This window comes from Ambystoma mexicanum, chromosome 1q (genome assembly GCF_040938575.1).
Source record: "Ambystoma mexicanum isolate Mex_15411 chromosome 1q, UKY_AmexF1_1, whole genome shotgun sequence".
Classification (NCBI taxonomy): Eukaryota; Metazoa; Chordata; class Amphibia; order Caudata; family Ambystomatidae; genus Ambystoma; species Ambystoma mexicanum.
The window spans coordinates 93,042,420-93,068,890 of record NC_090922.1 but is presented as its reverse complement, the minus strand read 5'-3'; the positions used below and the strand labels follow the sequence as shown (position 1 = coordinate 93,068,890).

Here is a 26,471-nt window from a genome sequence, read left to right as displayed (position 1 = left end):
ATGAGAAAATCTCCTGAAAAAGCGCGAAAACGCAGCAAAAGCTCGAGAGCTACAGCACGAGGACTCCCAACACTTGAACATGTGGTAAAAATCTGAGGATGGCTGCCAGGGGCAGGGCTTAGGGAGAGGGCAGTCATTGGCTGGGGGCAGTATGACCCAGAGACCAGTGATTGATTACTACTGAGAAAGACAGATCAGAAACGAAACTGATACTGATTTTTTTTCTATACCGAGGAATCCCGGCCTGACGGGGAATATTCATGAGCATGTGAATCCATGCCAGACCCCATGCTGGAGAACGCCATTTCTATTTTTTACAAGATTCTAAACTTCATAGCTAAGAGGTTATGATGGTTAATGGCTCTCTTCAAGGCATCATTAGTTATTCTAATGTATGGAGCCGGGGTATGGAGTTACTGGTATTGCAGAAACAGACGGACAAAAAGATATAGCAGAGATACCTCAATGATTAGGAGAAAGCAACATATCCATTAAGAGTTGGAAAATGGGGTAAAGCTGACATCTCACCTGGACTATTTAACGATTCTTCAGCAGTCATCTGCATTAGCAGAGCAACCTGCTGCCGCTCTGAAAGAGGATACCCAGCCCTCATGCCCGACAGGCCCATTCCAAACACTAACCCAGGTTTCCGATTGGCAGGCTCCTTCTTAATACGTTTTCGTTCAGGACCTTGTTTCTCTGTTAGAAAATAAATTACAGTTTATTTGCATCGAAGCATATAACTTTGAAAGCACGCAAGACGCAACCTTTTGCTGATTCCACAGAAGTTATTTACAAGAACGGTAATTAACATTTTTTTTATAGTTAGAATTATATTTCTAAAAAACTAAGTGTGCATTCTCCCACATGTTCGTCATGAATCTTGAAAAAATGAAAAAGCTTTTGGAGGTTTATTTTTAACTAAATGACATGTGGTACAGATAGGCAAATGTGCCCTGTGAGTTAGATGTGATACAAACTCAAAGCAAGCATAAATCTAGCATTCATTGTAGCTAAACGTTCTGAGTGGGCCATGCTTACTGCAACTCCATTTATCCAAACAACCTGAACATATGCAACAGACGGCCCATCCTAACAAGGTACTAATCTGTATAGTCACATATGTTACTACAATTGTCTATACTGTGCAACTTTCTGCTAAATTGCTTAATTCACTGTTGGTCTAGACAGCCGTTACACTTTGAAGTCATACCGACGGCAGTTAACTTGACAAACGATGGATAATATTTACATACCGTCACCAACACAAATTGAAAAGGCAAAAGTAAAAAAAAAAATCTCTTGCGATGCAAATACGCCAGTGGTAACCGAACTTGTGAAATGCGGGCTTGTCCCAGCAGATCATGCCGTTTTTCCCATATTGGCAGGTAATTTGAACGGCAGAGGGTGCTTACTGACCATATAATCATCCATGTTAATTTTCTGAAGCGTGGCAGGCCTGCCAAAAGAAAAGGTTGGCTTGGCTAAGGGAAAGTTGGGTCTGAAAAACTCAAGTGGATCCACAGAGCAGAAAATATCAAACAAATAACTGATTGGCAGCATGAAAGGGAAACAGAGTGAGGTGGCATAATGCCTGCAACACAACACAGCCCCACTTTGTCTCTCCATATCCAGTGATGAAACTGTCTCCATAGCTCCATGTTTTGAACAACCTAAATGGTACTAATGTGGACAGAAACAACAACAGAAACGCCTAGTTCAACACAAATTAATATATGCCATTAGCTCCCACCCTGCAAACATACTTCAGACACTATTCTGAAAACAGAGAATACTTAGTTTTGTATAACACGGTCTATGGGGGAGAAAGGAAGGACGAGGTCAGAGCTAAACATGTATTCCAATTGTTTCCTACAATTGCGGCACTTAATTTACAACCTCAGAAGGATGAAAGCACGAGTCGCCTTGGCAGCTCTTCCTCATGGGTAGTTAGAGCTATTTTAACAAGCCGCGTAAAATCCCCTTCTTAGATTTTCTTGCTGAGTCCATCTTTTACATTCAGTTAAATATGATTTTCCTCTTTTTAAATTAAACTACAGTTTTGATACAAACTTTGTTACAGCAGTCATTCAATGAATCACATTCTTTGCTCAATGAGTACATTACCAACCCCCTCGCCGAGTCCATCTGATACCGAGTAAAGGTTACCAAGCTGCTGGTTTGTCAATTATTCCTCAGTCAATATCTTAGCCATTAAAATCACTGGACATATTTTTTTCAATATTTATTTTTCAAGCATTTCAAATAACTCAATACATTACCAAAAGCTAAACAGAGTACGTCTCCCCACTCTGCTTTACATAGGCAAATACATTAAAAGTAATTCAAAGTTTGAAGAATCACTATAATATCGCAGATACATTAAACTATTCCTTCTATGCATAAATACCCAATCATAATCCCCTTGCATATAAAACCCCACCACTGAACAAACACTAAAACACACACACTAAACAAACAAGACAAAAACGGGGGGTGGGAATCCTAGATCAACAGGCATGCTCACTACCAACTCATTGAGACCTATGAAGTTAATCAATACTTAGATACTCATCCAACATACAATTCATTAAATGGTGCCCAAAGAGTCAGATACTTATCTTCTTTTCCCTGTCTCTCGAACATCACCCTCTCTAAATCGGATAATATCAATACATCATTAATCCAATTCATCACTCTAGATTTTTTTCCTGTTCTTCCAGACCATCAACACCTGCTTTACTGCAATTATAAGCACCTTATCAATCCACTGCCCAGATCTACGAGCAACCGCGGATCGTCCCTTTCCTGACAAAAGCAACACATGCATAGTCATCCTAGAAATACTTATGGACAAAATTGCACAAAGTCTATCCAATATTCCCACCCAGAAGTCCAACACACAGGAACAATACCACAACATATGAATTAGTGTACCTTTCTCCTTCCCACATCCCCAACACAAATCATCGTCAGCTAGTCCCAAATTACACATACGTAACAGTGTCCAATACAAATGTCCCGCAATGTTCAGGTGAATTAGTCGCAATTTGAGATCTAAATGTACTCCTATATCCCCACACCCCAAATATGTTCCCACTCCTCCTCTGTAATCTCACATCTCAATTCCTCTTTCCACTTCAACACTCCCTTGCCAGAATCAGCAACCGCAGAACACACTGGCATCAAGTTAATATCGGTGCTTACCATTCGTGGTGACGACATGAGAATCTTACTACCCAATGACACCTCCTCCAATGGCCTCGTCACCATTGCCAACCTCTCACTCAATAGTGCTTTCAACGTCACAAATCTATTAATTTCCCTCTTGGCTAAATGAAACGTCCTTTTCCACTCCTCAAATGTTAACATACAGCCATCCCGTACGACATCCCTGATACACAAAATCCCTTTCGAGACCCAAGTCCTCCAAGATATACGTTTATTGGCAATTTGTAAGCTCGGATTAAGTCAAATAGAGGCTCTGTAATTGAGATACATATTCCCCTGAAAAATACTTAACCACCAAATCAAAACTTCCCTAGTGACAGCAATAGTCGGTAGCTTACTATCCCTGCCAGGTAGTTTCCCCATTGAAGCAATAGCAGCCAACAGAAAACCATACATTTTACACCTTTCAATCAACACCCAAAAGAGTTCCGACCCATTTCCCAATGATAAATAGTGCGCTGCCTTCTTCAGAAGAAACCCTTTATAGTAATGCTCCAAATGTGGGTATCCAAAACCTCCACATTTAGTACTACGCATCAAGATAAACTTCGGAATCTTCGGCCTCTTCTTCCCCCCACAAAAAGTTTTCAAAAACTGTCAATAGTAGCTCAGATCTTTTTCGAAATCTTTCAAGGGTAAAGACTGCATGACAAAGTACCTTCGGTAAAAGAGTCATCTTACTTGCATTGATTTTTGCCCAGATCCCCATCGGTAAGCACTCCCATCTCCTAATATCTTTTCTCAAAGTAGCTAGTACCTTCTCCACATTTAATTCCAATTCCCTAGTCAGGTAAACACCAAAATAATTCACATTAGACTCAGTCCATCTACAATTCCAATCCAAAAAATTATCCCGTACACAAGTCCTAGTAATCGGAAACACCTCAGTTTTATCCCAATTAATCTTACACCCCGATAACTTACCTACCTTATCAAAGATACTCTTTAGAACTACACTACCCGTTCAGGATTCGTGAGAATCACCACCATATCATTTGCATATGAAAGAACTTAACTTCCTTATGACCAAACTTCAGATCCCTAATACACCGTACCCCATGAATGTAGGCCAATAATGGCTCCAAAGCGAGATTGAAAAAGTAGGGCGATAAGGGGCATCCCTGTCTTGTCCGAGTAAGTTCAAAGTACTCAGATAACACATTATTCACCCATATCATTGCTTTAGCTACACCCTGAAGACAACCAATTAGCCCCAGAAACCTATTCCCATCCTTTCCATCGCAAACGTCAAATACCTCCAATTTACCCTATCAAACACCATCTCCGCATCCATAAAAACCAATGCTGTATCCAATAACTCCTTCTGCTGCAAACTCATGTCAACCAAATTTCTTATGTTATCATTTCCAACACTTTTTCATAAACCCCACCTGAGATTCATCAATCAATTTCCCTATACATGTTTACAACCTATTCGCCATAACCTTCGCAAATATCTTCACAACCACATTCAGCAATGAAATGGACCCACAATTACTACAATTCTTACGATCCCTCCCTTCTTTTAGTATCAAGGTAAACATCGCCTCGCACATCGACTGTTTAATACTTTTGTGCAGGAAGGTGATTTGTCAATCTACACAAAATAGGTGCTAAAGTTTTAAACCATCCATTCCTGGAGATTTAACTGCCCCAAGCTGCTCAATAGCCCGCAAAAATTCATCCGTCTCAATTTCCATTTCCAATTTCCCGTTTTCCTCCAATGTCAATTGAGGAATATCTAAATCTGCAAAGAAATCCTCCAATTCCTCCTGAGAAGGAAACCTCTTCCTAATACAATTTCTCATAAAACCTCTTAAAACTGACAAATATCAGCATTTTTCACCACTACACCCCCCTGATCATTCACAATACTGTGAATACATGGTTTCTCTGTTATTCCATTCAATCTACTAGCAAGTAGCTTCCCACTCCTATCCCCACACTGGACATATTAACTTCACATTTTGTCCCACCAGCAGCAGGAACCACCAACCTTCCTTATTTTCGTTCTGGGGGGGCAAAGTTACTCAAAAAGTATTTCTTTGACTAATGTGGCTTAAACATTCAATGATCCAAGTGTTTAGATGATTCCACAGCCGTTTGACAGAACCGACAACTATTATCTTGAGTAGCTTTGGCGGGCTTTAGAAAGGGCATCTGTTTGGTTGGATATAAGTTTAACCGCAGCCTCATGAACTGATTTCGATGATAGTGGGAAGGACATTTTTATGAGCTATTTCAGTGTCTGATTCCAAGAGCAACACCCATGTTAATTGCAGACTTTTGGATCTCTTCTCGATGGTCTGCATCCAATTCAGGTTCTTGAATTTATTTTTGTGGCACATGGGTTAGACAACACTGTTTCCATCTTAATATTGGCGTTGTTCAGTATTGCTTCAATTTTATCTGTCCATACCTTCAATAGCCCTGGAAAATGGTTCTCTGTATTTGGAGCTAGGATCTGATAGGGTAGGGCTGTTGGACTAATTTGCATTTTCCTAAATACTGCTACAGATTTCCAGAGAACGGTAAAATAAAGCGAATCAAGGCCAAGTTCATAGCGGATTGCCACTATTGAAACATTGAGAGAAAACATGCCCTCCAGATAATCCCAAAAGCCATGACACATTAAAACCAGCTTCAGAGCCAAAAGTGAATGGTGCGATGACTTTTTGGATGTAAAACATCAACACAGGTTTTAAAGTTAATTTACCATATATCGTGTTTAACTTAGCTCCTTGAAGTGACAATGTTTGCATTCACGTTCAAGTCCTGGGTCCAGTCCCAATCACAAATGGATCCATTAAACAGTGTGCCCAGGCATCGAATGCACTGTCCCATCGAACGATTTGTTGGCTATGAACCATTTGAAGTTCTTGTCCCTTATTCTGAACTTCTCTCTGAAGTCCAGGATTTTAGATTTATTTACATTGATGGTTAGATTGTTGAACTGCAGGTACTCATGGAGCTTAGGAGAATCTGCAGATCAATCTGTGTTGTGTGAAAATTTGTTCAGTCAGATCTCCTGCGTTCAATCTAACTCAAATTGATGCATTAGGGTGTAGCGCAATCATTAGCTGTAGCAACTCCACCGGACAACTCCACTGTTGTAGTTTTCTCCACAGCATTTCTCTGTAAATACAGTCGAAGGCTTGGCGGAGGTCAACAAAAGCGATGAACAACTTCTTGCTCCCTTTTATGAACTCCAATTTCAGCAGGTTGAGCAGGATTAAATGAAGCTCAGTCCTCACACCTTTTGTGAAACCAGTTTGCCGACAATCCACAATATCAGTCATTTGCACAAATTTACATTTTTTTTGTTGAAGAAATGCAGCAGATTTTTTCCCAATGAAGTTGAGCAAGGCAATCAGGTGATAGTTGGACAGATCGTCCAGATTGCCTTTTATATATATTGGTATATACTGCTGTTGCTGTTTGCCATGAGGGAATTTAGTTTGTCGTTGCTATTTTTATACACAATGCCCGCTGGACTTTGTTCACTTTTAACAATGTTTGTGAGGCCATCAGGGACCGCTGCCTGCGAGATTTTTCATTTGGAGATTGCAGCTTGGATATCTTCATGTGACTCGGCAATGTTCTATGTGCCAAGGTATCCATCGTGGAACAGGCAATTACCTTTGTTGGGCTTTTTAACACCATGGAAAAGTGACTTTCCAAGAATCTGAAATTACTCCACTAGTCATCATGGCATTTTGATTTAACGAGCCTTCAATTAGAATTGCCAAAATGTCCCTGTTATGGTGTTTGCAAATTAACATCAGTATCTCTTCTGATCTTTCTTGATAATGCATCTGGTTAAAGGCTTTCAGCGAATATTTTTGATAGGTTCAAGATTGGTCGATGTCGCTTTTTGAAGATTATTAATATCTTGTTTCAGTTTCTTCTTCTCCTCATGCACCTTTATGTTAAAAGGATGTTTTATTTTGGAAATAAGCTGCTTTAAAACCACTTTTCTAAGATGTAATAAACAGAGCAATGGGACGTAGTTTACTTGCCATCTGCCACCAATTAGGGTCTTAGATTGCAACCTTGACACATCAGCTATCTCACTGTTTATGTTTATTTTTAATCTATTTAGGCCTTGATTAATCATATTGCTGGCATACCGATCTACAGGCTGCACTGAAGACGCTATTGTAAGAATGTGAGGCGCAGTGCAACAAAAAAACAATTATAAAAGCCCAAAAAAAAGAGTTTACTGTAGGAGCAGTTTTAAAAAATAAAAACAGCTTTCTTAAAAGCCACCCCTACAAAGGACATCCCCTACACTGGTTGACATTTATTCCCCTACTCCCGCGCACGCACACCTGGAAAGTCAGACAGTGACAGTTGCAGGGTTGTACGTGTAACATACGCCCCTTCTGCGCATGGCCACCTTATATTTGGGACAGTGGAGGACACAAGATTGCGCAATAAGCTTTCTGAGTGCGGAGTGCACGCACAGACTGTGGTATACGGTATATTTGTCAAGCTAAATGCAGAGGGTGAGCTTATGGCTGTGTGTTGTACGAGCCACAGCGTATGCTTTGTGGGTGAATTGCACATACATTACTTGACAGTGAATGGAAAACAGAGTCCGGTGGGAGTTGGGTGGAGTTTATCATGTGAGTTTGTAAGTGTATGGAGCACCTACAATGAAGTGATTGCTTTTGGGTTGTCTGTGAGACACTGACCCTCAATCACGACTATTATTATTGTAGCTTGGGGGAGGGACAAATGAACACCATGTAACACGATTTTCAGTGCTATTTGTGCTGAGGGAGGCAGTAGGCCAGGTAATGCTTCTGTTTCCGATCTCCTGCATAATTGTGTATTCCATTATGCAGACACCCATGAAAGGCGTGTTATTTTTTATTTAGTACGAAAATGGAGAAAGCCTTGTACATTGTGAAGAAGTGTATTTGTGTCTTTTTACAACTTGTGCCATTGTCGTACTGTACACAAATGGAATCCATCATTTCACAGCACGAACAGTTTTCCCCACAAATAGCATCCCTGTTGATATGACTGCATTTCCGAATTCAGCACGCTCTCAACACATTGCCTTGCTGCCCGTTTTGGAAGTATTGGAATAATGTTTGTGCTTGCTGTTGCGCACTTACGCTCTTGAGAACACACTGCAACACGCACAACTATCGGTTTCAACAGCCACCCATTTCAACCTGTTACCACTGCATTGTTTTCCACAGTACCACAATTCCTTCCATTTAGCATACAATTGTGTGGATGGTATACAATGCGTGTCGCACTGCCTCCCTTCATTGCCACTTACATTGCGACTCTGAAAAAAGCTTTTTTTTTATCATAATCAGCCACAAAAAATATTGCTAAAAGGACGTTATAGTGAAGGTGCGGTACTACAAACATAGCATCACTTCTACATACACTATGCTAAAGTAACGTTATGTTTACAGTGCCCTAATAAAAATCTATGAAATTCACCAACTAAAAACGTTAAAGGGACATTATGGTGAAGTTGCACTAGCAAAAACCTATGAAATTCAATGGAAAAACATTCTTACAGGGACGTTTTGGTTACAGGTCAAACCGAAACACCCCACAAATTCGCCAGTTATGATATGCTAAGCAACCATAACTCACGCCAGCACTGTGCTCCGCTAACACCAACACCAATGACATCAAAGATAACACCACAAATGTCAATAATGACATCCCTGATGACATCACATGTCTCGCTCCCTCTTTTTGTTCACTGACATATGTAGGGCAGATGGTTTTATTCACAGAGTTAAGAACTAAACATTGAAAAAGGTACTATGTTTGCAGACCTTACAACATTAGTGTAAGAACATATGACAAGGGTAAGTGTTTAGTGACAGCATGTGATACATGTACATAGGGGAAGAAGTAGGCCTCCAACAGAGCAATCGTTTGTGTGCATAAAGATAACAAGTTAAGTTAAGAACCCTTTCTGGTACTCCTGCTTTGTTGCCTACTGTATTTTACATGTACATGGGCGTAATGGTGTGCAAGGTGGTGTCTGTCTTGTGTGAAGTAGTGGAAATAAGTTGTCAGTGAGGCACTATTAGCTACTTATTACATGTTTCACAGTAAGCAAAACTGACAAACAGTCTGCATTTCACCATCCAACATGGCACAAAAATCAATATTGATCCTCTATGGTGCATGCAGCAGACAATGTGTACGTTTCTGCACAAGTTGGCTCCTACACTGGAAAGAAGTCTGTACTGCAATGGTGTTTATAGCATTGGATTGTGCAATGAATGATCTATCTTATGATAACTCTCCCAATGGCCACAGATAGTTTTCTGTGAACATTACATTGAGAATCCCTTGTGCAGGCTTTTAATGAAATATTACTACACATGTGATGTCATCAGTGATGTCATCAATAACATTTGTGATGTTATGGGTGTTAGTGTAAGCAGAGCACTGCTGCTGCGAGTTATGGTTGCTTAGCTTACCATAACTGGCAAATTTGTGGAGTGTTTCAATTTGACCTGTAACCATAACATCCCTGTATGAATGTTTTTCCATTAATTGCATAGGTTTTTGCTAGTGCAACTTCACCCTAACGTCCCTTTAACAATGTTTTTTGTTATTTAAGATGCTTGTTATCTGCTTAGATTCAAATGCTGTGGATAGGCCGACATCTAGTGGAAGCTGCAAAGTATTACAGTTTGTGTTTCGAAACTCGAAAAGGGGCGTCTAACTAGGGCGTGCCAGTAATACTATCCCTAGTGTGACGTCCACTGTACCCATGATCCCTCACGCGTGTAAGACCCTCAGATTGTATTTTTTCTGACTTGAGGTAGCGTGAGGAGTAGCAGGAGTACAGATTATCCAAGCAGATAAGATAGATAAGACTACAAGCATCCATGTGCCTTCTCAGAGGGGAGGAAGGGAGGACGCATGTGAATCTAAGCAGGTACAAGCATCAGAAATACGATGAGTAATGTATCCCTTCTGAGGCTTGTGGAATCTCCTTAGATCATATGCTGTGCATAGATTAGCGAGCAGTGTTAGAAGGAGGTGGGATGCGAGAAGGGTAATGAGCGAACAAATGTCTTAGAACAGCTTGTCCCACTTGAGTATCTGTCTTGGAATGAGTGTCAATGCAGTAGTGCTGAGCAAAGGTGTGAGTAGACAGTTGGATACATCTGACTATCCACCTTGAGATGGCGTTCTTAGAGACGCAATCTCCCTCCCTGCCTGGAGCTATGGAGATGAACAGCTGATCTGTTTTTCTTAGCGGTCTGGTCTGGTCTATATAGTAGAGGACCGCCCTCCTCAGATCTAGTGTGTGGAGTTTCACCTAAGCAGAGCTTTTGGGTTCTTGGAAAAAGGCCAGCAGCTCAATAGACTGGTTAACATGGAATTTGGAAATGAACTTCGGTGCAAACTTAGGGGGAGTGCATAAAACCAGTTTATCCTTATGAATAGTAAAGAAATGATCCTGCACTGACAGAGCTTGAATTTCACAGATTCTTCTTATGGAAGTGATGGCTACTAAGAAGGCAGTTTTATAATCAGGTGTTTGAGACTAGATCTGTGCAGGGGCTCAAAGGGGGTGGGGGGTCCCATGAGCTTAGCAAGTACCACATTAAGGTCCCAACCTGGTGGTGGGTTAGAAATTGGAGGGTGGAGTCTCTTTACCCCTTCCATAAAAGCTTTGACAACTGCCACTTTCCACCATGACACTTTGTTATGGGAAGTGGTGTAGGCTGATAAAGCTGCCAGGTGCACTTTAAGTGAGTTAAACACTAACCCTGCATCCAATATGTGGAGCATATAGGTGACCACATTAGAAGGAGTACAATCAACTGGGTTGATTTGCTTATTCTGGCACCAAATAACGAATCGTTTCCATTTGTCACAGTAACAGTGCAGGACTTCAGGAGCCATGCTGCCAAGTTCATTCAGTTGGGCTGAGGATGCACTGTCAGCCCCTCATGCTGGGAGTGTAGGTTGTACCTGCATGGGAGTTTGATGGGGTCACACACCGCCAGTTTGTGTAGGTGTGGTTACCATGTTTGTCTCGCCCACATAGGAGCAACTAGGATGAGCGTCATCGGTTCCCTGTGAATCTTGTTCACCAACTTCCTCATCAGAGGGGTTGGTGGAAAAGCATAGGCAAACATCCTTGACCAATTCATCCATAAGGCATTCATTCCCCTTGGTGTCTGGCTGGGGGAACCTGGATGCGAAGTCTGGCCATTGCCTATTTTTGCTTGTGGCGAATAGGTTTTTAGTGGGGAAACCCCACTGAGAGAAGATGTCTCCTACGACTTCTTTGTGTAGTGTCCACTCGTGTTCTTTTGGGAGGGGAGTGTTAGGGAGAATTCTCTGTTAAGGCTAATTTCCCAAACCTAGTGAGTCCCCCAGCAACTTTGCTGGATTTTTGGGGTTTATTTTTTTCTCCTGCTAAGAGTGACTCTTTCTCCCACTCTTAGACATGATTGGGGGATGTCTGACTATGTAATGTGTTTCATGGGCTATGGGATCTTTTACTCCATAGGGCTGTGTTTCATGGGCTATGGGGTCTTTTACTCCATAGGGCTGTGTTTTATGGGCTATGGTGTCTTTTACTCCATAGGGCTGTGTTTTATGGGCTATGGGGGTCTTTTACTCCATAGGGCTTGTGTTTTTGGTATATGTGTTACACAGCACCCTCAGTGCAGTAACACAGGGGTGTTATAGTGACCCCCAAACAGACTCCATACCCTGGGACTGACTACTGTCTCCCAGGGCATGTAAAGTCACCATTGTCTTTACTAGTATCAAATTGTGAACAGAACCAGTACAAACCATCATATTGTGGAAGTACTGGTAGGGGTAATTCGATTACCCGTGGGTCTGTTTTCCAAGGGGGCACCGTCAGGTCCCCCCTAGTCGAGTTTCTCCACAGAAGCCCTCCAAATGGTGCCACTCTGGGGTCAACAGGATGTGCGGGAGGGGGGATTAGGCACCCTGGACTGAGTTGCCTTTGCAACTCAAGTCGCACTCTTGTGTGATTGGCCCAGTGGTGAGCCACCCAGCTCACCACTTAGCATGTTTGAGTGGCAGCTATGCTGATGAATTGGGGTTTTGCTGCATAATAGCAGGGCTTTGGGGACTGGAACTTCAGAAGTCGCCACAGGACCTAAAGAATCCAAAGAGGGGAGAAGCTGAGCCATCTACAACGACGACACCACCGGTGGAGCCCTGCTGTACGAACTCACCACTTCCCCGACGACAGAGGAGATGATCTTCCAGGAGAGTCTTCTTCCCTTTGAGCTGGTGGGATCAACCAGTTCCTTTTTCGCCTTCCTGGATCGTCTCGTGTTCGAATCGCTCGTGCCAAGCATCCCGGCGGCCGGATAGCCACGCTTCACCACTACCGCGAATAAAAGGGTCGTACCTTTTAACCGGGAAACTCTGCGGCTGGTTTCTTCCCTGGCAAAGCAACGACCTCCAGCTTTCCTCCACGTCAAGATCTTCTCTTCCCCCGACGAAGCCCCGAAATGCACCCGCTGCCAGGAACAACTGCCCCCGCTAGAGCTTTCCCACCATTTCAGGTACTGTGTCCCGCCTGGTCTCCCTTGCAACAGACTGTCCAAGGTGTCCCGTAAATCCTTGACTCTCTATCCTGGGGTGACCTCGGACCTGCTAACATTACCTTTCTGACTTGATCCAACCTCTTGACTTTTCTGCAAAGACTTTGAGTGCATTTCCACTGTGATCTTGGGCACATTCCGCCTTGCTATCTCCAAGAGTGGGCCTGGCCTATGAACTTTTTGCTCTACAGTAGACCCTGCATTTCTTGACTTGCTGTGGTTTCTTAAAAATGTTGGTACTGTGTGTTTTTCCTATTCTGCCTTTACTCTCCCTTTTTAAACAAAATTATTGGAGTGCCATCTACGGTTACGCGCTCACCTCGGTTTTGCTAAATAAGTGGTGTCTTAACCTAGACTTGTCGAATAATCAACTAGGGAGGTGTAAATACTTATAGTGACTGTTTAGACTTGCTTGACATATTAGTGCCAGTGTATTTTTACAAGTGTGTTTTTAAATAAATAATTATATACTTTTATACCAAAGCTCTGGTCAGTGTTTGCTTGTTCTACTGTATTTTTAGCCCTATTGTGTATACTCTATATTTTGCCTAACTCTTCTTGAGAGAAGTCTGACTGCTCAGCCACAGCTACCAGGTAAATCTGGGTGGTGCAGACTGCTACCAATTGGGTTTACTGCTAACACCTGTAGTCTTAAACTTTTTGCAGTGGTCCCTAAGGGAACTGCACAGGTTTCTGCCTAACAGGGATCCCTGCTCAGAGCATCTGCTAGCGAATTGAGATCCCCTGGAACATGTTGGGATGACAGGTAAATCTTCCGTTTGAGTGCCCATCTCCAAATTTTCTGAGCAAGCTTGGACAGATTTGGCAAACGAGTGACCCCTTGTTTAAGTAAAACATTGCTGTTGTGTTGTCCGTTAGGATCTGCACTGACAGGTTGGATAGGAGGGGTTTGAATGCCTGAAGCGCTCTGAAGACTGCCAGAAGTTCTAGCAGACTGATGTGGTTCTGAGCCACTGAATGAGACCAAAGACCCTGTGCTCTATGATGTAGGTAGTGGACTCCCCACTCTGCCAAGGAGGCGTCTGTTGTGACGACGGGTTGTATCTCTGGGTCGTAGAAGGGTTTCCCGTTCATAGCGAAGGGTTGACCAGCGAAGACTCTACAATGGTGCTGGTGAAACAACTAGATCGTCCCACTGACCACTTGCTTGAGACCACTGTTTATCCATCATGCCTTGCAAACTCATCGATTTGCACACCCTTATTTGGCGACCGGCCTGATAGTGAGGAATTTGCAGCAACAGATTCTGAATTCTTTCCTCATACGGAAAGGCCAAACCCTCTTGGGTGTTTAGGACAGCTCCTAGGAACTGTTTTGAGGTGCTTGGCACCAGGCTCGATTTTTTCACGTTGGTTGTGAAGCCCAATTGGAAGAGGAGGTTGATTGTTCTTTGGATGTTTAGTCTGCAAATTAAGGGGGTTTCCCCTGTGATGAGCCAGTCGTCCAGGTAAGGGTACACTGGTATTGCCTCCCTGTATAGGTGTGCCGCCACTACCGCCAGTACCTTGGTGAATACCCTTGGAGCAGAGGCTATTCCGAAGGGCAGCACCTTGAACTGGTAGTGCTGGTTGTCTATTTTAAAACGCAAGAACCTTCTGTGCACTGGGAACATTGAAATATGAAAATAGGCATCTTTCATATCCAATGTTGCCATGTAATCCCCTTTTTTAGTAGGGGGATTACCTCTTGGAGTGCAGTCATGTGGAATTTTTGTGGCTTGACATACTAGTTTGCAGGGCGCAAATCTAATACTGTGCATCATGTTAGATATATTTTTGGCACATAAATACCCCTGTTTACCTGGTTGCCCGGGACAAGTTCTATGGCGTCTTTTGCAGGTAGAATGGCGATCTCCTGAAGGAGGATTTTCTGGTGCTCCAACGAGTGTACCTTCGGTCTTGGAGGGTGGTCGTGGGGGGCGCTCTATTAGTTCTATACAGTATCCTGTGGACACTGTGGACAGCACCCATCTGTCCGAAGTGATCCCTTCCATGCGTGGGTGAAGGTGGAAATGCGCCCCCCCCTACTGGGGATGCATGGAGGGGACCCGAAGTGGAATGTCACTGTTTACTGGGTGGCATAACACCTCTGGCGGGGCTGCCTCTACCCCTAGTGTGGCCTCTGCGCTGCCCTCTGGGGAAGGCTTGTGATGATTGGAACCGATTGTTGCCCCATGAGGTTCCTTGATTTTGATAGTAGTTTGAACACCCCTGGGAGCTTTGGCCCAGAAAGAGACGAAAATTAGGGTTTCCCCTCTGTCCTGAGGGTTTATTTGTGAGTTGTCCAAGAGATTTTAGGGTTTCATACTCGTCCTTGGCTGTCTTTAAGGCTTCTTCCACTGCCTTGCCAAATAGTAGAACAAGTTACTTACCAACTGGCAACGTTCTTTCGATAGGATGTTCCTCCAATGTATTCCTCATCTTAGATGTATTCCATCCAGCTTTGCTGCTCTTCGGAAAACATTTTTTGGCAGAGGGCACCATGCGCCGATGTTGTCGAGTCGATGGTCCCTCGAAGGCACCCGTCGAGGGTGACGTCATCGGGTGTATAAGTAGCACACGCGGCACCCGTTGGCCTCAGTTCTGCTTTCCCCTTTTTATCTTTGATTTTGTACTGTGTAGATTGTGCTGGCAGACAGGTATCAGCCTTGCGAGAGTTGAGTTGGCAATAACCCGGAAAAATCTACAGAGGGGTAGGCTGGGAGGGCGATGAGGAATATGTTGGAGGAACATCCAATCGAAAGAACGTTACCAGTTGGTAAGTAACTTGTTCTTCGAGTGAATTTTGTCCTCCAACGTATTCCTCATCTTAGATAGACTCCCAAAGCAGTATGGATAATTTCTCTGGAGGAGGGGTTAGATTTTTCAATGCCCTTAGATGGCTGAATATAGTACTGCTTTACCAAAACTCCGCTCCTTAGACTGGGAAGCATCCAGACTATATAATTTTGAAAAGGTGTGCAGTGAAGACCAAGTTGCTGCTTCACAAATGGACCTTATTTGTACACCTCTTTGAAGGGCTGCCGAAGAGGCGATGCCTCTGGTGGAATGAGCCCTTAACCCTTCTGGTGGCTCTTTGTGCTAATCTGTAGCATTCTGAAATGCAAAGCACAATCCAGCGTGATATTGTCTGTTTTGTCACCGATTCACCCAGTTTCCTTCCGGTGTAACCGATAAACAGTTGGTTGTCCACGCTAAGTTTGGAAAGCCTAGAGATGTAAAAGCTTAAAGCTCTTTTTGGATCCAACCTGTGTAATCTTTCCTCCTCCTTAGTAGGATGGGGTGGAGGATAGAATGCGGGTAAAACAATTTTCTGACTTAAATGAAAATCAGATACTACTTTAGGTAAAAATGAGGGTTTATCCTTCAACACAACTCTGTCCTTATGGAAAACAGTATAGGGTGGCCCAGAAGACAGTTCCTGCAATTCGCTCACTCTTCTTGCAGATGTTAAAGCAACTAGGAAAGCAGTTTTCCATGTCAGTAATCTTAATGGACAAGTTTTCAAAGGCTCAAAAGGAGCACACATTAAGAATTTTAGAACCAGATTGAGATCCCAAATTGGCACTTGGAATGGGTAAGGAGGAAACACATTAGTGAGCCCCTTTAAGAATTGCACTACCAAAGGAATTTTGAAATAGGAGCATTCTTCTGACGAGCGCTTGAAGATGGAAAGTGCTGCAAGACAACCTTTAATGGTACCAACATTTAGACCTCTATGCGCTAGGGACAAGAGGAAGGATATTACTTCCGGGATAGAACATAGAAAAGGATCGACATTCTTTTCTCTGCACCAGTTGCAAAACTTCCAGCAACGGTATAGAGATTTTCTTGCTGGCCGCCTTGCCGAAAGCAACACCTCCATGACGTCATCTGGAAGGTCCCAATCCTTGTATCTCAGCCTTTCAGATACCAAGCATGAAGGTTGAGAGTTTTGACCTCTGGATGGAGAACCTGACCCTCCATTTGTGAGAAGGTCCTCTCTCTGAGGAAGACGTACTGGGGGAGAGATGGACATGTCTAGAAGGTCCGAGTACCACGTTCTTCTGATCCAATCCAGGGCAATTAGGATCATGTGATTCCCAAACCGTCTCAGTCTCCTGATGACCTGAGGAATGACGGGAATCGGGGGGAACGCGTACAATAGTGGGAAATTCCACTCCACCACAAACGCGTCTCCCAGGGCTCCTCTTGGGGGAAATTCCCTTGAGCAAGACCTTTCGCACTTCTGGTTGATATCGGTCGCAAATAGGTCTACTTGAGGGGTTCCCCAAAGGGCGAAGATCTCTTGAATGACTTCCTGAGCTAGTTCCCATTCGCATCTGCCGTCATTCTCCTCCCCGGCTAGATGAACAGCCGTTAAAGAGATTCCCTCCTGAATTTCCTCTCTGCACAGAGGTAGTGACCCTACACCACCTCTTTTGTTTAGAAAACGCATGGCCACTGTGTTGTCCGTCATTATCAGGACATTCTTTCCCCTGACAGATGGCAGGAAAACTTTCGGTGCTAGTCCGATTGCTCTCAGCTCTAAAAGGTTGATGTGTAGTTTGGACTCCGATGGACGCCGATTGTCAGATCGTTGGCATGAGCTCCCCACCCCATGTGTGAGGCGTCCGTCAATACTGTGATCTCCGGCCATGGTTGCCAAAAAGGTTCTCCTTTTAGGATGTTCTCTGTGCAAGTCCACCATAGAAGATCTTGTCGAACCTTGTTCGGAATCTGGAGAAGATCAGTCATTTGACCTGAGAACTGGGACCATTGAGTCTTTAGAGCCCATTGGAGGGATCTCATCCTCAAACGTGCCTCTGGCACCAGGAAGATGCAGGATGCCATGAGGCTGAGCAACCTTAAGAAGTCGTAAGCCTGGAGATTTTGGGCATTTTGGAATTTGGAAACCATCTGAAGAATGTCTTGAGCCCTAGACTTGGGAGGCGAGCTCTTTCCCAAGGATGTGTCTAATACAGCTCCTATGTACTGAAGCTGTTGGGAAGGTGTCATTTGCGACTTCTTGAAATTTAGGGAGAAGCCCAGTCTTTGGAGGAAGTGGCAGGTGACTTTCAGATGATCCAGTGCTTGTTCAGCAGAACGTGCCCTGATCAACCAATCGTCCAGGTAGGGGTAGACGTGAATCCCCCCCTCACCTGAGGTACGCTGCCACTACTACCATTAACTTTGTGATGACCCTCGGGCGGAGGTCAATCCGAATGGCAGGACTCGAAACTGATAGTGTGAGTCGCCAACTACGAACCTCAGGTATTTTCTGTGCTTGAGATGAATCGGCACATGAAAATAAGCATCCTGAAGGTCCAATGACACCAACCAGTCCTGAAATTGAAGGGCCTGAAGGATCTGAGAAAGGGTAACCATCTTGAACTTGTCCTTCCTGAGGAACTTGTTCACGTTTCTTAAGTCCAAGATGGGTCTCAGTCCTCCGTCCTTGTTGGGGATCAAAAAATCCGGGAAGTACCATCCCTTGTTCTTCTCCGCTGCGGGTACTGGTTCTTTCTCCAGCAGGATTAGAACTTCCTGCTGTAGGAGCGGGTCTGAAAACTTCAAAGGGTGTCTCCCTGGTAGATTGCTTTGAGGTTCCGTTAGAAAAGGAAGGCAGTAACCTTGGGCTATTATTTCTAGAGCCCAAACATCTGAAGTAATGGCTCGCCATTCTTGCAGATGCTGTGACAGCCTGCATCCTACAGGTGTTTTGTGATACAAGTCCTCAAAGTGGTTTTGTGGCGGTTGTTGCAGCCGCTGATGGCAAAGAGGCTGCAGCTGGAGCTGGCTTTGCACGTTTTGCTTGTCCACCGCGAGTGGCCTTTCTCTAGCCCCTTTGACTGGCCATTCCTCTCGCCTTTCCATATGAGTAGTAACGATAGGATCGTCCCCTCCACGATTGTCCTGGTGCACAAAAAGGCTGAGGTTGCCCAATAGCAGCCCCTAAAGATTTGGCAGCTGCTTTTGAGGTCTGCAACCTCTCAAGGCTCTCGTCAGCCTTTCTGCCAAAAAGGTGAGACCCGTCAAAAGGCATGTTCAGAAGGCGGTTCTGTACGTCCGGTGCGAAACCCAACTTCCGTAACCACGCAAATCTGCGCATTACCGTGCTAGTGCCCAAGGACCTGCTTACACTATCCGCAGTGTCCAAACCAGATTGAAGGGATTCCTGAATGGCTTCCTTTCCATCTCTAGCGATGGCTAGGAACCCTTCCCCTTCGTCCCCTTCTGGTATGTGCTACGCCGCCATTGTACAGAGTTTACGAAAACTTTGCCAAGGCACATGTGGAGTTGTCAGATTTTTAAGCCATACTCCCAGTTGAAAATACCTTCCGTGCCCAGCCATCCACACGCTTATCGTCCCTGTCAGGAGGGATAGAAGGGTAAGCAAGTTTGTTAGAAGCTGTGGCTGCCTGTATAACCAGACTCTCGGGAGTGGGATGTTTGGACAGATAGCCGGGGTCGCTACTGGCAGGGCGGTATTTTGAGGTGAGGGATTTATTTACCGGAGGAATAGAATCTGGAGTTTCCCAATTCTTGGCCACCCTATTTTGCAGGGCTACATGAAAGAATAGTACTAGGTCTTCGGTGGGACCATGGTCCAATATATCTGTCAAATCATCCTGGATGAATTGGGCTGATGGTCTAGCCCAGCCTAAGTAATCTACTAACTTCGTCATTAACTGACGGTATGCTGGACTGGCATGCTCTCCTGGTTCTGGTCTGCCAAAGTAATTTTCAGGAGCTGTGTCAATGCCACTTCCATTGTGTAATGATTCCACCAAGTCGTTCATTCTGCTTTCTTCTTAAATCAGGCATTCTGGGACATTTGGGGTGCCATATTCTAGCCCAAAAGGTATATTCTCCTCATGAGATCTTTCCTGTTCCTCAAAAATTGAGGTCAGGGACTTGAAAAACTCCTTCCTAGGGAGAGGCTTGAAAACCTTCTCTTGAGAGGAGGAGGAGGAAGAGGTGTATTACAGGGCTCTGAGGTATGACAGTTCTTGAAACCCTATTTTTCCCTTTTTCTGGCTGGCCTCGCTTGGCTAGAACCTTTGGTGCTGAGGGCTTCGGGGTCTACGTCGATAAGGGTGTCGATGGCGTCGTCGAAATAGTGGTCGTTGAGGCGCTCTTCAAAGATTTGCCCTTTGAGGTGCGTTGGGTCTCGGACGGCGTCGGTGACCCTGAACAGTCGACTCGAGCAGTCCATTTCGCTCAGCGGCCTGGAAGGTTCTGTATCCTTCCTTTTTCGATCACCCGGGCTCAAGGGCGCGCGAGTTTCGGAGCGATGACGCCTCCGTCTGGCTTCCGAAGAAGGCGCGGACCGAGGCTTTGCTTTCTCAAACACCTCCATCATTTTGACCCTGAATGCTTCCCACTCTTTGGAAGACAAATGTTTCGTGGGGCATTTCATCCTTTTTAGGGACTCGTCTGAGGACGAGGTGAAGGGAGACCTGTGGCGTTGTTTCTTCGATTTTTTCGTCGAAGACGACAAGCGATGGGAATCGCTTCGGGACCTGGACCGATGCCTTTCGCGTCGAGGAGATCTCTCCTCACGAGACCTCGACTCGATGCTAGAGGCTTTATGGTCGGGTTTGCGACCTACCTGTAGTTTTCCTCTCCTTTCTCGCAAGGCCTTCCCTGTCATCGCCTGACACTTCGTACAGGCCTCCATGTCGTGGCCTTCTCTGAGGCACCACAGACTCTCGGTGCGGGCCTGATCGACATTTTTGAACCGCACGACTTGCACTTTTTGAAACACGATCTCAGGGTCGTGGTCGGCATCGATGACGAGGACATATTTGTTTATTTACTATTCTTCACAGAACTCGAGGTGCGCCGAATCTCCCAAGCAACGTATACTGCAGAAAAACGGAACTGAGGCCAACAGGCGCCGCGCATGCTACTTATACACCCGATGACGTCACCCTCGAAGGAGGCCCTCGAGGGACCATCGACTCGACATCAGCGCACGGGTCCCTCTGCCAAAAATTTTTTCCGAAGAGCAGCAAAGCTGGATGGAATACATCTAAGATGAGGAATATGTTGGAGGACACAATCCACTCGAACATCCGGTTCTACCGGCATGTCTATAAGAGTGGCTTGGGTCTCGGGTTTGCACCCCGACTGTCTTAACCAAGCGTGACGTTTTATTACAGTACCTTCAGCGATTAGTCTTCCAGCATTATCGGCTGCATCAAAGTTTGTTTTCAGAATGCATCCTGAAACCGATCTTCCATCTCCTGCCAGCTAAGCCAACTGGCTCTTCAGTGGTTCAGGTGCGGAGGATACCAAAGCAGATACTTGTTCCCACTGGTGGCAATTGCAGCTTGCCAAAAGAGTTGTGCTATTTGCAATTTGTGTCCGATAGGCAGAAGTGGTGGCAACTTTCCTGCCGATAGTATATAGTCTCTTGCTCCCTTTCGGGAGGTGCTTGTTAGGGAGAATTCTCATTCTATGGCTAATTTCCCTCACCTAGTTAGTCCGCCAGCAGCTTTGCTGGATTTCTGGAGTTTATTTTTCCACTTGGTAAGAGTGTGAGCCTTTTTCCCACTCTTACATGTGTTTTACCATGTGTATGTTTACTGTGTGTGATCTTGGGCTCTGGAGCACACCACTCCATGAGACCCACTTTTTGTGTGCGTTACACAGCACCTTCAGTGCAGTGACACAGGGTTGTCTTTTAGACTTCCCACTAAAGTTGCCATTAACTTTATATAGTCACTTTAAAACTACAGACCCAGTACACCCCATCTTAAATTTAGTATTGGAAAGGGTTAATTCAAGCCCCTTTGTGCCTGGGCGCCTCTGAGCTTTGTTTTGCTATTTTAACATTTAGACTTGGCTTGTGGCAGTGGCATCTACCCTTACTGTTCTACTGCGATTATACTACATAAAAGTGGTATTGTTCCAGGCTATTGTGCTAGCCTCAAACTTAAACCCGCTTGCCCAAATACTTTTTATTTCGGCTCCGGTCGGGTTTAGTCGCCATTTGTTTTTTTGTTAAAATCCATCTTGTGTTTACTTTGCGCGGCAAACCAGGTTTGCCTTCTTTGTTCACTGTCTTTTGGTGGGCTTCTACAGAGAAGCCCTCCTCTTGGCGCCTGGGTGTCTAGATGGGCTGAATATGAAGAAGGGGTGCAGTTACCCCCTGCACAGGGTATCCTTGGAAACCCAAGTCGCACTTTGTGTCCATTGGCTGGAGGGGTTGTCCGGGCTGGGCAACCCCCCCTTCTGTGTGATTAACAGCCAGGCTGTGTGAATGGGGGATTTTTTCATAAAAGGCAGGACTCTTGGATTTGAAGTCAGAGTCGCCACTGGAACTGCAAGGAACCGAAGAGAAGCAGAGAAGAAAACAGCTGCTGCAACCCCAAATCCCGGTGAAGCCCTGCTGCAGTCCTGAGCTATCTACCCTTCAACGACTAGAGAAGTTCCAGTCCGAAGTCTTCTTCCCTTGAGCCTGGTGGGGTCAACCAGCTCATCCTCCACAGCCAGAGGATCCTCTTCGTGGTGAAAAATCGCTGCACACTGCTGTAGTGCTCCGGATAGCCATCTGAAGAGCCTCTCCTGTTTTAAAGGAGCGCACTTTTTATTCACCGTCGCTGCTGCTGGCCTCATCCCTGGGTAGTGCAGATCCCTCCAGACGTCGTCCTTGTCCCCACGACTGAAGCACCAGGAACCGTGAGTTTGCAGGAAACTACCAGCAAAAACTGGCGTGGTACCAGCTTCTTCAAAGAATAAGGTACTCTGTCCGACTTCGAGGAAATTAGTGTGAAACCCTCTTGTCCTCATCCAAGGCTTGTCCTTAATCTTCATTCCCTCTTATAACTTTTGCCTCCTCTTCTGATAATATCCAAGTACTCCTGGCAACCTTGAATCGTGAACTGTATGACTGTGATCCTCGACAACAGGAACCCTGTTCCACTTGACACTGGCGCAGGCCAATCGACTTATCTTCTTGTCAGAAAGTGTTCTCTGATTCCGTCTGCCTTGACAAAAGTATTGCGTATGATTTTTGTCCACAACTCTCGTGTTAACTCAGGTGCAAAGTGTGTTTTAACTCTGGTAACATTTCTTCCCGCGGATACGCGTATCTTTAGTAAGACCGAACTGTCATTACTGTCAAAAAGTGATCGCATATGTATTCCTGGTAACGTCTTGTTTCATAACACCAGCCTGTCAAATCCCAAGGTACTTACTTTGAGTTGTTCTACACAAGGGGAATTGGTTTTGTGTAGTGTATTTGAAGTGTGTTTTTTAATTTAATAGAAGTGAAGTGTTTTGTGATCAGATGGTTTAAAATAAATGTACTTTTACTTTTTAACCAAAAACCTTGAGTCAGTGTTTGCTTGAGTCACAGTAATTGTAGTGTAGTCCTTTGTGTAATCTTTACTACTGCTCATTTGATCTTGAGATAAGTCTGGCTGCTCCGCTACTGCTACCACTTTAACAGTGTAGTACAGGCTTGTTCCAAAGGTGAACTTGTATTACCAATTTTTAGTATTAACTCTGTGCAGTGGTCCCTAAGGGCAAAGCATAGGATTCCGCCTAACAGTGCTTCCAAAGAAGCGAGTGGTGTACCTTCCCTCTTTCTGGTGATTGTTACTACAAGGGAGTCGGGTTTTAATTGGCCCCTAATGTATAGGGGATCAGAAGGTGCGGCACGGAATAATTTTTCAACTCGTGGATTAACCACCCGAGTAAGATTTGGAGTTACCAGCGACAGGTCAATTCTACTCTGGACAGACTTTAATATAGGGATAGCCTGAGCAATGGCTCTCGCCACCCAGGATCTCTTCCGCAAAGTCCCTGTCCTCTTGGACGCCTTGTGTGTCAATTTGAAAATGGGCTGCTGCCTTTGCCAGTACCTCGTTGAGGAGTCGTGGATTATCTAACAGCGAGTTCTGCACCGGGGGTTCTTTAGGAATTGGGGAGTCAAGATTGTAGGGCTCAGCCTCATCCTCCCCCTGCCGCCCCTCCTCCTCCTGGTCCTCCTCATCCCCATAATAAGAGACCTCCGTCTGGTCTTCGAGAATTTGTGGGTCTTTTTCATCACAGTATGACTCGGGATGGTAAGATTCAATGACCAAATGGTCTGTGACCAAATCCTGCACCTGGGCATCAGAGCGGGGTCTTTTATTAGGTGGTTGAGAATCCTTGGACCCTGAAGGGGCCGAGGTAGTTGGTGTGTTGGCATAACTATGAAAATAATTGGGGTCTTTTTCATAGATGACATTCTTCTCATAACCCCGTCGATATCAGCTGAGCTCCATTCCTTGGAGCTAGGGATAACCACAACATCTTCTGTTTCTTCTTCCATACCCATGTCATGAGCAGTTGCTGTGATCTTTCCTTTAGTGGAAGGGTAAGGGACCTTAAACTTTCCTACTGATTTAGGGGCCTTGTGTTTATCCTTATAAACATGGTGTTCTGAGGGCTTTTTGTGTTGCTTCTCCCCCTTCCCATGACTAGAGGAACATTTCCAAGTGCTTTTAGGGGCCTCCGAGGAACCTAACTCTTTACGTCGAGATTCCGAGGTGGTCTGACACCTGGTGTTGAGATTCAGAGGTGGTCCTGTAGGAAGGGCGTCAAATCTCGGGAGTAGACGCTACGCGTCTTGACTGGAGATAGAGGTCGGAATCTTCTTCTGACGATCGGGCCACTGGCAGTATTGGGAGCGCGACACCTTTTTCAACCACGGATGGTTGGTCTTTGTCATGAGGCGAGCTCGAACGAGAACACCCAAAGGACACTGAATCGTTGGACCGCTCTCAGTGTCTTCCGTTGCCGATCGCTCGACAAGTGTCGAATCGCAGCCGGGGCTTTTGTTCTTAGTGGAAGTGGTGTGTGTCGCGCTTATGCCGCTGGCCAGTCCTCCGGGGTCGAGGGCTTGCATGTGGGTGTCTGAAGTCACCCCTCTGCCCTCGCCATCCGATCGCTAAAAGACCCTTCGACATCCATGGCCTCTAGTTGCCCGGCGTAGTGGGCCCAGCGTTTAGTGGAGTGGTCCTTAAGTGTTTTCGGCTTGAAGACCTTGCAAGCTCGACAGGTAGCCTCGGGATGGTCTCGTGGGAGACACAAATTGCACGTATTGTGCTCATCTACCCAGGGGAATCTTCCTGTTACACTTAGGGCAGAATTTAAAAGGAGTACTCTCCATATGTATCAATTTGGCAGCGGGCGGCTATATGTAGGAAATAAATGTGGGAGCGTGTATGACCACCCCCCACTCTCCCTACTTGTACAGTGCCGAGGCCAGAGGCCTTCCAAGGCCCAAGGTCCGTAGTGGTTTTTCGACTGCTGGTTTCCTCGATCTTCACCGGCATCGATCTTCGGCGTAGGGTGGAAAGAACGGGGAAGTTTTAACTATCATTTTAGATAATTGGCTAATGCCAAAGGAACTTTGCAACATGCATCCGACTAGTATGGCGGAAACAAACAATCTGAGGGTCCTAAACGCGTGAGGGATCATGGGTACAGTGGACATCACACTAGGGATAGTATTACTGGCACGCCCTAGTTCGACGCCCATTTTTGAGTTTCGAAAAACAAACTAATACTCCGCAGCTTCCACTAGATGTCGGCCTATGCACAGCATGTGATCTAAGCAAATTCCACAAGCCTCAGAAATATATATATTGCATAGGATTTAATGATTTAACTCCCCCCCCCCCCCCTTCACAATGCATACGCCAGCTTCCATCGTTGCACCACTTCTCCAAGATACATGCACAGTTGAGATATAGATTACTAAATCTCACTAAAAAACACTGTATGACCATCATATCTGCAATCAAATTACAAGCGTATCAATTCCCAACCCAAATGAATCATTACACATCACTTGGTCTACATCCATAAAGTAAATGATGCAGATCACGTTATAACTTTGGTGCAACATTCCTTAGACTAAATATTGACTTTGGTCACAAACCGGATCACTCTGTTCCCATTTCTACCCTTCGATCTAAGAAGTGGTTGACTATGCCACTGGCCCTTTTCATTTACTAATATAAAAAAAAAATCTAACTATTGTTTTCATTTTTTCACATTACGAATTAGGTCAGGCAAAAAGGGAATACGTTGGAGGAACATCCAGTCGAAAGTACGTTACCAGCAATAAGTAACTAGTTTTTCTAATGGACTGTGTTATCCAACATATTCCTAATTTTTGACAGACTCCCGAAGCAGTATTAAGTTTCAAGGTGGGTGTAGAATTTTTACATATACATTTTCATGGGCAGAGCAGAGAACTGCTTTGTCAAATACTGCATCCGGACCATGGGCAGAATCCAGGCAGTAATGTTTATAAAGGTGTGGATGGAAGACCACGTTGCAGCCTCACAGATATTTCTAATAGGAACCCCCCTTTGAAGGGCTGTAGATGTAGCCATGCCCCTGGTGGAATGAGCTTGCAAAGCTTCAGGAGGTTCTTTCCCCGCCAGCATGTAGCACTCAAATTGCTAAAATTATCCACCTAGATAAGGTCTGTTTGGAAACAGCCTGACCAAGTTTCTGTCCTGTATACCCAATGAATAGCTGATCATCAAACCGTATTGTGGATGTTCTCGAAATGTAAAAGCCCCAGACTGGCCAAGTATAAAAAGGAAGGATAAAACATCTGGTATTT

General features: G+C 44.8%; 1 protein-coding gene across 7 annotated transcripts in view; it reads right to left on the bottom strand.

The window, feature by feature from the left end:
- Nucleotides 1-26,471, bottom strand: part of ANKRD11 (ankyrin repeat domain containing 11) — a 1,995,649-nt gene that overhangs the window by 883,394 nt on the left and 1,085,784 nt on the right. For all 7 annotated transcript variants that reach the window (XM_069635589.1, XM_069635598.1, XM_069635590.1 and 4 more), the window contains one exon: nt 529-699. In XM_069635589.1, coding sequence (XP_069491690.1) covers nt 529-699 — 171 coding nt within the window. The remainder of the gene's footprint in view (nt 1-528; nt 700-26,471) is intronic.